Source organism: Cinclus cinclus, chromosome 10 (genome assembly GCF_963662255.1).
Source record: "Cinclus cinclus chromosome 10, bCinCin1.1, whole genome shotgun sequence".
NCBI lineage: Eukaryota > Metazoa > Chordata > Aves > Passeriformes > Cinclidae > Cinclus > Cinclus cinclus.
In genome coordinates, this window is record NC_085055.1 from 3,812,836 (window position 1) to 3,826,608 (window position 13,773).

The window sequence follows — 13,773 nt, forward strand, 5'->3', positions numbered from 1 at the left end:
ACTATGGTAGAATTAAAAAGAAATAATGTTTTATGAACTTTTGGTCTTCTACCAGGTTGAGGTCCTGCTTCTTATTCACACAGCTTGATTTAAGATAAGGTTTTGATCAGGTTGGCTAAAGTTGCAAAGGACTGAAAAGAGGGCTATTGGCACTGATTAAGTTTTCCCAAAATCTGGGAAGTTCTCCCTTAAAGAACAGTGGTGCATTATTAAACTATTATTAGTTTAATTAGTATTATCCATTAATAGATTCCAAAGTCAACAGAATCATGAAAAATTCTACTCTGGAGAAAAGCAAAAATAAGCACTTAAAATTTTAAGATATCTTTACAGGCTATTAAGGGAGACACAAATAATAATTTTGACTAAATGCATTTTATCTTTCATTTTTTTTTTAAACTAAATTCAATCAGCAGTGGCAACACCATTAAAATATGTAAATATTTATTATTATAATCTCTGCAATTAACAGCTGTACCAACAATTTACCTTTTTGGGCATTGAAGTTATTTAAGACTATTTAATGAGGTGCTGCTTGCTCAAGGTGCCTCTTGCATTCAACAAGCAACATCCTATTTGATCCACAGGCTCTAAGGGTTGGCAAAGAAATTTTGTTCCCAGGTGGAAGTCCTTGCTCCCCAGAGTACTCTTCCTCTTGGGGACTGTCACCTGAAGCCTGGGTGTATCTCAGCATCAGTGATGGGCACACCCAATGCCACGGGGATTCTGGAGGAGACTCTGTGTCTAAACTGACTGTGACACTTCCATGGATATTCCCAAGAGCCAGATATATTTGTGTTTTAAGATCTACCTCCTTTTCATCACATGACTTAAACTTTAGTAGATGGGGACTGGTTATCAACTTTAATTGTTTCCATGTATGAAAGCAACAGAAGCTGGGTTTGATTTCTGCTGTTACACCGTATTACACCCTTTAAATCTCACTGCCATACTTTTAAGCAAATAACTTGTATGAGAAGCTTCCCTCCTTGCAGCTTTTATTGCTCTACAGACCCCAGGTTTAACACAAACCCCCAGTGTGGCTCAATATTGCAAAAAATTAATCTTGCGCCTACACACACTCTGTAAGGTGATTGTCTCTGGACCCCAAATTAACCAGCAGTCAAGACTGCATATTTTCTGCTTATTAAAAAAATTACTGTAAGTACTATTTAGAATACGTTCAGTCTATTAGGGCATGTGGTTTCTATTTGGGGAGGCTGGAGATTTTGCAAAAGCAGTGAGTAATTACCTTAGTGTTGGTGAGTTTTCACTCAAGCTTGGGCAGCGCACTGTAATAAGAGACAGTTGCCATAAACAGACTGGTACAAGTAAATCCTGGTGTGTGGCCTTCTGGTGGAAAGCAGATATCTGCTCTAGGTGACCCTACCTCCCTTTCACAGCTCAGCAAAGCTGACCAAACATGTGGTTTCCAAACCCTTTTGTTCTGAAATTCCACGGCTGCTATCCATAAGTTGCTCCATGAGGTTTCATCCCTCACACTACGTGTGAAGAATACCAGTTGTTGTTTTGATTTATCAGGAAAAATAGCAACAAAAAGCATTTGAGAGATTATTTCGTTCATGAGAGGTTCCACTTAGAGACTTCTATGCAGGATGTTGCAATAGTCCTGTCTAAGGAGTCCCTACCTAACCAGAAGTTCATTTTCTAATTAAGTGTAATCATTTAATCTGCAATCAGCTTTAAAAATATTTGTGATATTCAATGCTGGATCTATTTATACATTTTCTCATTGAAGGAGTCCAACCCAGTCCAAACCAAAAGTATTACTCACCCAATGGCAGGTTACAGATTTTGCACAAATTAGTTGTTTAAGCCAATACTCCTTCTCTTGAGGAAATATATTAGCCAATGCTTTTCACAGGTGTGGTGAAGATATTTTGGTAAATTATTGTTGAAAGCAGGAAAAGATCAAGAGGTTTGCAGACAAGTAGGAGAGATAGTCAAGGTACCTTTCAAGTCACAGCAGGTGCCTGAAAAGGCTGTGGTGGACAGCAGCACTACCAAGAGCAATATTTTAAAGTATTTTTTGCCTCTGCTTCCCTGGTGAAAGGGAGGGAAAGCAACCTGCACCCTTCCAAAGCAGGTCTGGCTCAGCAGCAAAGGTAACCTGTGAGGTGCTGAGGATCCCATTTAAGCCCAGCATAGAGCCAGACTCATATCCAAGGCAAGTTTTGCTGCTGGAGAAGCCGTCAGTGAAGATCTAACAGCTCAACTCAGTCCTTAAACCTGGGGCATGCAGAGGAGCCTCGAGGAAGGTGGCAAGATGAATCTCACTGCCTCTGAGATTTGTTTTCCAAGGCCAGCAAAAGTCATGGCATCTGCTGTGGAAACTGCAGCCCAAAATCTGCTCCTAAAGCAGGAGGAGAGCAGCCAGCCCAGCACAGTGCTGGGCAGTGAGGCTGCAGTCAGCAAGCCTGGTGTGGCTCCTTTTGGCTAAATCCCACTTCTCACTTTGCATCTGTGCATGGAAAAACATCCCTGGGACAGTAGGCACATTTATATAGCACACAGTGTCTGTCTGAAAAGGAAAATCACATGAAAATAACTCCTTGCATTGGTCCACAAATTACCCAGAACTCATTCAGCAATTCAGCCCTTATGACACGGGGTGGGAAATTTAAAGGGAGAAGAAGACAACCTCCTGCTTCCAGACTGCGCTGCTTTACGGCAAGAGAAACAACACTTAATCAAAGAGGTTTAGTTGAAGACTTACATATGAAAGGTTTGACACTGCTGTGGATGTGTTTATGCTGTTTGAGGCCTGAAGAAGTGGCAAAGGTTTTGCCACACTCTGGACAGGCGTGAGCACGAGCCCCTACATGCTGGGAACGAATGTGCCTCTGAAGGTTGCTGGGGTCCGTGAAAACCTGCTAGGAAATGAGTACTGATTAACCAAGAAACTTGACTGCAGAAGAAGCCAGTTGTTACAACATCCTTTTAAAATTCAAACCTTGGAGCTATTTTGGGGAGTATCCTAAGATTACAACCCTCGCTAATGGCCAGCAATGGGAGCTGTGCCTGCAGGAGGGGCCTGTTTCCCAGGATCATCCTGGGTTGTGTGAAATTGCTCTTTGCAGAAGATGCATTTGACTTTGCCATTAGATATTGCACATTTTAGGTCAGGGTCTGCATGGGAAATTAGTGAAAATGTGGCTGCTTGAAACCTCTAAGCGTTACTACAATAAAATTACTTTATACTGATACCTGAATGTATGACAACAAGTAATCCTGCACATAGCCCAGAGCCAGAAACCAGGGCTTGGTTGCATTTTTAAGCATTGGCTCAATTTGAAATTACCATTATTGCAGCAAATCTAGCTAAAACCAAGTAAGTCCTCATGCAAGAGGGCCAAGCTTTGGGAAACTGATAAAAAGCAACGCAGAGTATCACATCCTATACAAATAATCCCCACAGCAAGCCCAGTGCTGGGACGTGATGGAGATGGTTTAGAGATAAGAGGTGTACTCAGTGCAGCTGGGGTGCATTGCTATTGCTTATTTTTGATTTATATTGCAGTAGTGTCCTGAAACTTCTGGTCCCAGCAGCTGGCACACAGCCTAGGGAATCCTCTGCCCTGTGCTTCCCTGGGGATTCTTGCCCCTCACTGACCCTCTTGCACTCCACCAATCCTCCCAAGGAGCCAACCCCTGAGTCAAGTATGCTCAGGTGCCTGAATTAGTGCCCATTTCAGACTCCACAGACATGTCCAAAACAAAAAAAGGAAAGAAAAATAACATATTTTCAAAGTAGAAGTGAAAACCCTTGAGAAACCATCTGGAGCATGGCAGAAGCTCTATGCCCTCCTGCATCCCAGCCTCGGGCACTCCCACTTCCACACTCCCCTGCATCCAGCAGCACAAGAAGTGCCAAGCAACCTACAAATTCACTGTACCTTGGCACAATTCTCACACTCATAGTGCTTCCCACTGTCGTGTGACATTTGATGACGTATCAAGTTGGACTTCCAGTTAAAAGCTTTGGGGCACTGGTCACACTTGTACTCTCTCTCCTCACTGTGTGACAGCATGTGCTTCTCCAGGCTGTGGAAAGAGGAACAGGGCTCAGTCAGATGTGGGTTTGTAGGAAGAGAGAGCAGAGCACATAGTTACAGACAAAAGAAAAAAAAAATAAAAAGCTTCAAAGGCCCAATCCTGACAGAAATAAAGTCCTGTGAGTTCCAGGCTCACCCCAGCCAGGAGGCAGGATCTCCTTCTCCCCACCAGAATAACACATCCTCTCATGTTTTGCCAGGCCACTTGCAATTGCTCCAGGAGATGCTGCTGCCATCACTCCCCAAGGAGATTATTTCATACACCTCTCAGTATTTCACTCTGGTAATTCTTCCCTGCAGTCTGAATTATTTCTGCCTTATGACTTTCCTGCTAAACACACCTTGGATGCCACCACCTGCTATAAATCCACTCCTTTGATGGGAGTCAATTTTTCTTTCAGCAGGAATAAATGAGGAATAGCTCCTCTGGAGTAGGACAGGATGAGTTTAAGAAGCTTCTAGATAAGGTACACCACAACTGAAGTTATTCTTGATGATTATTATTAACTGTACGCAATTGTGTAGTTGCTTAGTCATTCATTTCTTAGTGGTTTATTCAGTCTATTATTAGGATATTCAGTGTCCACCTAAATTCTGTTGCACATCTTTAAATTATTTTTGTCTCTGAATTTTAATCATTCATTTGTAGCAAATATGTATTTTTAAACACTTGCATTGCTTGGTCACATACAGGGTCATAAGTCACACCACTGCTTGAGGGAAGATCACTATATTATGCAAGAGTGGATTCAGAAAAAACCCACTGGAAAGTGGGAATTTTAGCCTGGGATGCCCAAATGTTTTCACATGAAGCTCCCACTGATCTCTGCTGAATAAGTGACAAAACCTGCTGGGGTTACAGCCTTGTTTGGGTTGTTTAGCCCAAATAGCCATCTCCATTCTCTGCCACAGGCAGTGGAAATGCTTTCACACTTCTACCCCTCTTCTTCTTTTGGGGAGGAAACAATAATTCTGACTTCTCCTCCTACTTATTTTGTAACAACTGACTTTCCATCATGTAAACAAATTTTCCATAAGACCTAGAGAGATTCTTGTCCCTGGCTGTGGCAGCAGCTCCTGGACTCTGCCATGGCTCTGTGACTGGCCATCAGCATGGGGCACTCCTGGACCCAACAATCCTATCCTCCTGCTCAGCTATTTCTCCATGTCATTACTCACACCCTCAAGCATGGCTCATTTGGGCCTTTTGTTTTATATAATCTGGATATAGCACACTTTGGCACTTTTTTGCAGTGAACTGTCTGTGTGGTGTATGAGCTGTTCAATAATTCAGAAGTTCAGAGAACAGCTGCATTCACTCTCATTTTTCACTCTTTCTCACAGTACTGCCCATCTATTTATGATGACTTGTTCTTTGTTTTCTGCCCTTTCTCTTCAATATTTAATATTTTAAGCTAAATTTACATTTCCTCAATGATTCCCATATGTTAGATATCATCCTCTCATTCGCAGGGAGAAAAGAACTTTAACATTGAATAACTCCCAACATGCAAAAAACCTCACAGACCAGTGTCCTGCCTCACCCAGGCTGCTGGAAATTCTTCTGACTTGATCTGCCCCCATCAGCCCCTTGGAATTAATCTCTCCGACTGAAAATCAGACAGATGGAGCCACACACTGCCCAACATCAGCCAGTGAACAAGACCTTGTGCTGGCACAAATTCCTGCTCAGCAGGGTGCCCTATGTTGGGGAGTGAAGTTTGGCACATCATGTTTCAATTTCAGTGTTGTTAGTTTTGTCCAGGGATCATCCTCTGATCAGAGACACCCCACATGATGCTGGGGTACCTGCTCCATGGAGAGAAATGAAGAAGAATTTCTGTCTTGGGAGAAAGGGCTCTTATCTTGCAGAACCAGCACCTGGAGCATCCAGGAGCAATTATTCAAAAGGACCAGCTCTGGGCATGCAGAAAACCATGCTAACCTCCAACAGACACCATGAGGCCCTGGATCACGGACTTGTGAGGATTTCTGTGAAACACACAAAATATCTAAATTGACAAGCCAGCTTTTAAGGGGCAAATGATGGACACATTGCTGTCCTGAAAAGGGCAGTTCACAGTCACTCTGGTTGTGCCACAAAATGCAGAAAAAAAAAAGAACACAGGATGAGTGTGGGAATGGAGGTAAGACTCTGAAAACAAGAGATCCTAGATATAAACCAGCTTCCTATAAAAGGCACCACCCCATTTCAGCAGAGCATCTGGCCCAAGACTTTGCTATTGAGATATCTCAACATTACTATCAAACATTGGTTGAGGTTATTCTTCCCCAGGTCAAGAAATCACCAAGATGTGAATCTGTAAGGGATGTGCTGCAAAAATTCCTGTGTACTCTCAGTATCTTCCACCAACTTGCAGAATTTGCTGGTAATCTGCACTGCAATATTGTGTTTTAAGTAATCACAGAAACTACAGTGACACGAAAGTTGCACTGTTTACATTCTATGTCTATTTTGCACACAGGTCTCTCTGTTTTAACAGAGAGATAAATTCAAGAAAAAAACAAACCCTGGTGTTTCATGACCTTACAGCTAAAAATAAATATCAACATACTGACATATTTATTACATCTAGAACCCATCCCTAACTAAAATGGCTTGTTTGCAAAGACAAAATTGGTAACATCAGTGAACAATACTCAGAGATGTTTCAAATTATTTCTACCTAAGATTAAGGAACCCAGATCTCAGTTGATGTGAAGTAGAATGATTCCTGTGATTTCACTGTAATCAGCCCAATTCAGACCTGATTAATAAAAGTTCCAGCTTTTTATCTAAGGTGCTCACTAAGGGCTTCAAGCACAAGGACCAATCTCTGATTTATTTAGACTCTTGCTTTTTACACCATAAACCACCAGCTGGCATAGAAATCCTGCCCATCTTCGTCTTTGGTTTCTGTAGAAGGTGAATTTATCAGGTTCTGATGCCCTGCATGATCCAGCTGAAGCCATCAGAGAATCTGCCCCATTCAATCACGTTTTAACCTTCTCCTACCTTTGTAAGTCTGGGAAGACTTGGTCACACTCTTTACACTCCTGGATTTCATGCACATCCTGAAGGTCATTCTCATTCTCGAGCTTCTTCTGGAAGTCCTCCTCCACCATGGAGAAGGCAGAGTGAGGGGTGCTGCAGGGGAACTTCTGGTGGTCCACCAGCTCAGCCTTGGACTCAAAGAGCTGGTCGCAGTCCTCGCAGCGGTACTGGCGCTCCTCTGCAACACACAGGGGTTGGGCACAGGGACACCACTTCAGTTTTCACTCATTTTTAACCACCACCCCACCAGAAACTGCATGATGGTGTGATTAATGAATTGCTCCTCAATAAAAGAAGAGCAGAACCTCAAAAGAAATAAGGATTCATAAGAGTGCTTTATAATAAAGCTTTGATTCTGTGTTAACTGCCACTGTGACATCCAACAGGAATCCCTAACACTGGCTTAGGACAAAAGTTAAAATAGCAAGGACAAGTGTTTAAATGCCACTCTAAATGGAATTATACTGGGTCTAACATGGATATCCAGCAGACACTGCGAGTCTCTGCATTTCTCAATGAAAGGGACTGACTCAGACACAAACACCAGCATCCAAATTAGCCAAAAGGGTGTTTAGAGGTTTTAAAAGCCCCTTCATTTTCATCACAGTCCTTCTGCAGCACCCAGCCCTGTTCAAAGTAAGACAGAGACACATGAAGTTAAATGTTTTTGCTTTAAATTTCAAAAAATCGGTCATAATTCCTTACTGACAAATGCAGAATATCGGTAAAGTGTTACTTTGGAGTGAGTACTGCATTCCCTTAACTAGTAATTTCTGCAAAAGTATAGATTAGCTGAAGAAAATCCACCCAAAAATACCTTGGAGAAAAGCATCCCACAATGGGGTTTTTTTCTGCATTTCTACTGTTGGTCCATACAAGGACCCAGACACCCTGGTTTGGTTCCAGATATAAATGCCCCAAGGCTCTGAATCAGAAAGGTACTGGGTGGAATCCCCAATGAATGTTCTTGGTTGCTACTTGACAGTTGAGCTCATCCAGAGAAAGTGTCATGAGGCTCTGTTCTTGGCTGTCCATGAGCAGCACTTTGGCTCAGTCTGCTTCTAAATCAGCCCTGTGGGACATGATCCTGCATGTGACTGCAGAGATTTCCTCTGGTGTCATTTATGCAATAACTACTTGACCATGGGGACTAGGCAGGGAGAGCAGCGTACTGGACAGGGGACACCTTCAGCAATAACTAAACAAAGTTACCACTGGGGGGGAAAACCCAAACACAAAACCAAATGGGAATGAATGTATAATCCCCAATTTTTTTCTGAAGAGAAACAAGAAATACTACTTTAAATGTACAAGCAGTTACAAGAAAGTGGAGACCTTGATAATTCCTTCCCTGTGCATTGTCCCTGAATGCCTGAAAATTTGTAAAATGTCCCTCTTGGCATAAACTGCAACGTGCTGGGAATAAAGCAGATACCCCACACCCAGTTCCTCCTGTGGCTGATAGCCCACTGCCCAACAGGGCAGTGACAAAAAATAACTAATAACCAGGGACCATGTGCAGGAGCAGCACAGTCTTGAGATAAGGACATGGATGTTGTTCTTTTGCAACCCCACAAAACCATCAAGTTTCAATCAGGAACAGGAAGGCAGAAGAAGAACAAATGCAACCACAGTCCAACTCTCCTCCCTGGCTGCAGTGAAGCCATCCCATATTTCAACAGAAATAAAAATCTGCCTAAATCCTGGGTTAATTTCAGTGATACTTTCTGTCAGATGAAACGAGAAGAGGCTAACCGTGGATGTCTGGAGCCATTGTCTCATGTGAATAATCTTCACTCTTCATGAACAGTAAGAGCTCCTCTCCTGGTTCAATATCCGCTACCACTCTGTAGAATATCTGGGAAAAAAAAAACCAAAAAGCAGGAAGAAAAAGCAAGGTAAGCACCACAACAGGCAAAGAAGCATCAACCTCTGCTGGCGAGTGTGGCAGACCTCATGAAGTGCTGCTGGAGAGGAGCTGATTGACCGTGGCAGGTCTGCTCCTTCCAGCCCAGAAGTCCTTGTGTTTTGGGTTTTGTAAGGATATAAAGGATTGCTTTCAACAGCCTCTGCTTCAAAATGAGCTCTGTGATGACTGCAGATATCACCAGCAACTTGTCTGCTGAGTTATACCAAATCCAAGTACAGAGTAGACATAAAACACATCCCTGAGTGATCCTGGTAAGGGAAGGAACTCCTGTTACACTGGGAAAAGGTGCTAAAGTAATTTTAATGCTTGGACTCAATTATCTTAGGCAATTTCCAGCCTTAATGTTTCTATAATTCTAAAGCAGACGTGAGGAGATGCTGATGATTAAGCCATAGGCATCCAGCCCCCTGTTCCAACAACCTACACAGTCCAAAATGCTGCGAGGAGAGAAGCTTGTAAGAACCAGTGTACCTGGCCATTCCTTAGTTTCAAATGGAAACCAAGAGAAATGTCAGTCCTGGATGAAGAAACACCGTGAGCAGCCAAAGCTGCTGGTGGTGGCCCTGGCCTGTGACACCTTGTCCCCTCATACAGGTGATGCTGGGCTGTGGGAAGGAGCCCTTTGGGGAGGCAGGAGGGGGGGAAGGCAAAGGGGACACCCTCCCTTGGGTCCATGCACCAGAGGAAGCACACACCAGCACCAGGAGACTCTGCCGAAAGGAAATTCCCAAAATCCATCTGGCTGCTTTCTGTCTCAGCAGGAAATGTGAAGAGCACTAAAAAGCTCCACGAAGCAGCTCAAATAAATATTAGTAACTTCCCCTGGCCTTGTTAAACAAAACCACATGACAGCTATGTTTTCTACACTAAAAAATGATGCCTTAGCTTTTTCTCAGACTAATGTATTTCTAAAGGGTTTGCTCCCAAACTCTCAACTCTCAACACTCGTTGCAGTGCAGCAAATCACCTCCAGTGCTCAAAGTCACACAGATGAGATTGTCACAGGTAGGGACGGGTGTCTGGAGGTCAGTGGGTGCCTTCCCTGCCCGGTCACACGTGGGCTCTGAGCCGTGCTGGGTGCTTTCCTTGCCCAGGCACACACACACCAGCACTCACCAGCACATACCGGTGTCCTCCAGGAGGTGGCTGTACAGCCTAATCCTTCCTGCCTGCACAAGCTGTGCCCACGGAGATGGAATAAATGCCTAAAAATATCGAGTTGGGATACGTTTCCTCAGATTTGGGTGATTTTTTTCTCTCCAGTTTGTCCCAAAAGCCACTCCAGAGAGCAGTGCAGGGAGTGGCAGGGGAGGTTGCCAGGGCGTTTCATCCCACACCCCTGTGCTCATCCCTCACCAGGTGACAGAAGTGCTGGCAAAATACATCAGGCACAAGGTGCCAGTGCCACAAGCCCCTGCTTGTGGCCAATTTTCCCCCTAAAAACCAGGAGGAGTTTATGTTTAGTGTGATCCACCCTCCCTCCTCAACCACACCACCAGCCCGGGCTGCTTGGGCTTCCCATCTGTATTTTTGTTGAGGGGATTTCAAGCTCCATCAAGTGTTTTGGAGGCCAAGAGAGCCTGGCAGTGTCCTGTGTATAGCTCTTCATGCAGCCAGGCAAATATCTGGTACCACAACCCCCTGTGGATCCAGTGCTGCTGTCGGTGCTAAAGGATTCCTGGTGGGCTTCAGCGTGCTGGGGCTGCACTGAGGCAACACGGCTCATCCCATCAAAGGCCAAACCACATTTAAATGAAGCCAGCTTTTACCCCCTGCAAATAAACCTGATGACAGTGCCACATCCAGTGAATATTTGCTGCAAGCGATGCTTGGTTTCCCATTTGTTGTGATGAATGTACTGAGAAGTGGATTTTTAGTTCCAGAAGAGTAATGGCCTCTGCATATCTGAAAGAGAAGCTGCAGTCAGGTCTGTGGAAGACAGGCCCAGTTGCTGGCTGGTTTGGGGTGAAAATAATATGTGGAATAATGATATGTGCACACTGACTGAAGAGACTTCTGGAGACCTCCATCTTGGGGTGCTAGCAGAAGCAGGATCACCACACAGCCAGGAGGGACTTTCACCATCCCAGAGGGACTGTGCCAAAGCTTCTGCTCTGCCCAGGACTGGCTTCTGCTCCCAGGTTTTGTTTCCCAGTCAGGTAAACGCTGCTGTTCTTCCTGGGTTGGTGCTGCATCCAGACCAAGGAGCGAACAAAACCACAGTGGAGCCTTCTCCAGTATTTTCCCTGTCCCATCAAAGGTGTTTGGACAGACCTTTTCACCTCCCACCACAGATTGAGGACACATGGACTGGGGCATAAAGAGGGTCTTGTTCACAAGTGCTGGGGAGCATTGCTTCTCTTGGGGAAGGCCAGGACAAGGCAGCATCTTTCCTGCAGCTGTGGGACATATCCCTGAACAGGGAGCAGACTCTGCAGCCAGTTGTCTTGTCTGCATTGGATTTTAAAAATCCAGAGATGATCCAGCTACCTATCAGAAACTGCCTGGCCAGCCTGTCTGTGCCTCAGCAGGGAAACAAGAGGAGGGTTTAAAAAAACCCGATTTTTAAAGTTGACTAATGTTTCTTTATTTTGCATCTCAGACCTAACATTGTCCAAAACAAAGGCTGAGTGGCAGATTTCCAGCCCTGGTGTTTTCACATTGTTAAGAGTACTAACTTTAATTATCATTAAAAATAATTTTTAAAATTTCTGTATTTACAGAAAAAAATTCACCTGCTCTAACCATTTATACACCAGTTTGCATTGCAGTGAGAATCTAAAATAAAACATATTGAAGTTTAAACCAAAACTATCATGCAAGTAAATTGATTCTAATTTTAACGTCTGTCCTTATTACTTCACATGAATAGCTTTTTTTCCCTTCACTCTTCCCACCTAAAACCTCCTGGAATTACCCTGTTTGGGAAAAAGTGAGAAGCCAAGGGTTGAAATGATCCACACTGCTTGAATTTTGAGGCAGCAGCAGATGACTGAAGGCAGGCAGGGAGGGGAAGGGGGTTCCTGCAACCCCCAGATGGGGAACCTCACAAAGTCCCCCCCAGCTCCACAGGTACCCCTTGGGCTGCCTGTGTTTTGTTAAGAGCAGCATCTCTACCACGGGCAGTATTTTTTGTATTAGGAAATGCTATCATAAAATAAGTGGATTTTTCAATTGCAGAACTGGAAGATTTCTGGCGCACAGTCCTGACTCTACTGTAATTAATGAAAGGTTTCGATTTTCTGGCTATCATTTCTCCAGCTGACTGAGCCTGCTCCATTAACCAACTTTTTTGGGTTAATCTGCACTGGTCTGCTTGAGAACAAGTATAGGAAAAGCTCCTGCACAGAAGACAAACAACCAGAGGAGGGGGGGAAAAAAATAAAAGCGAAGTCCAGATGCACATTTCACATGCCCTGGGATCAACGGTGTGTGACTACAGTTTATGTAGGAAGGGCAAAATCGGATTCAGGTCTGGAAACACTTTCAAAGTTCAGGGGGTCCGAGGTGGGGAGAAGTTGGGGGAGGCCTGGCTCATCAGTGCTCTGTGCCTGCCCACACCACAGGTCACAGATCTGTGCTACCGAGCAGAAATAAAAGCTCCCAAAGCCTTAAAGGGAAAGGGGAGGGGGGGGGGGGGAAATGGAACACGCACAATTCACTTTTAAATGGATGAATAAGGCCTCATTGTTATGAATCCCAGTTTACTTTTCCTGGTCAGGCACTTGAAATTTTATTTATGCTTAATAGACTGCATTTGGCATGTGTAAAGATGACAGAAGCGTGAATTATGAACGACCTTCGACCTGTTCAGGAAGTTGTAATAATTGAAATAATAGCGAAACGCGCTCCCCGCGAGCTCGGCTGGGGCCGCGGAGCCCGTGTGCTTTGAAGCACCCCAGCCATCCCCTGCCCTGCCAGCCCCACAACGCCCTGCCTGGACCCCCCTCTGCTCCCATCGGCATCCGCCAGAACCAGGAGGGGTTAATTGAAGTTAAGGTTTTGGGGGGGAAAGCAACAACTCAGTCAGTGCAAAGGCAGGAACTGCCCTGCACGCATTTGTTGTGCCCCAAAGAGGAGTGGTGTTCTGGTACATCCAACTAAACCTTTTATTCCTGCCTACAATTTTGGAAAACGTTGCATGTGCCCCAGAGCTGCCTGGGAAATTCAGATTTTAGGGCAGGCTAGAGATGTTGCTCCAAGTTGATGCAGTTTGTCCTTTAACACCCAGGCCACATGCTGAACTCCCAGCTCCCACTACAGGGGGGGAAACCAGGGATCCTGTCCTGCCCCACACTAGTGCAAACAGGAGGACCCACTCTGCTTGGGATGGTGGGATGGAAGAGAAGACCCCAAAAGTGGATGGCTCCCTGGTGAGCTCCACCACAACCCACATCCAGCACTCACTGGACCACATTCCATGGGTGGGTACACCCACCCCAAGCAAGGCAGCCCCATCTCCCAGTTCCTCTGGGGAATGTGCCCCAAGAGGCAGCATGCATGCTGCCAACTGGCACCCACCTCCACACTGCTTCAGAGCAAGAGTGGAACTTGCTTGAAAAGTAAAATAAATTAAATGCCCAAAACTACTAATGAGCATTACATCCAAAGAGCTCCATCAAAATCAGGAATTATGCCCGCCAGATAAATGAGAAGGACAAACAGACGCACAAGCTGTAATTAAGAGTTTGAAGGGAAAAAACAAGAAATAA

At 44.6% G+C, this 13,773-nt stretch overlaps 1 protein-coding gene across 5 annotated transcripts in view; it reads right to left on the reverse strand.

Annotated features, from left to right (window-relative positions):
- Nucleotides 1-8,950, reverse strand: part of MECOM (MDS1 and EVI1 complex locus) — a 35,668-nt gene extending 26,718 nt beyond the window's left edge. For 3 of the 5 annotated variants that reach the window (XM_062499065.1, XM_062499062.1, XM_062499061.1), the window contains exons 1-4: nt 8,887-8,950; nt 7,093-7,309; nt 3,918-4,065; nt 2,738-2,891 (exon numbers count right to left, since the gene is read on the reverse strand). In XM_062499065.1, the coding sequence (XP_062355049.1) occupies nt 2,738-2,891; nt 3,918-4,065; nt 7,093-7,309; nt 8,887-8,935 (568 nt within the window). In that variant the 5' untranslated portion in view covers nt 8,936-8,950. Of the gene's footprint in view, nt 1-2,737; nt 2,895-3,917; nt 4,066-7,092; nt 7,310-8,886 lie in introns of all 5 variants that reach the window. The other 2 variants (XM_062499064.1, XM_062499063.1) reach the window with 1 other exon arrangement.
- Between the last annotated feature and the right edge of the window lie 4,823 nt (nt 8,951-13,773).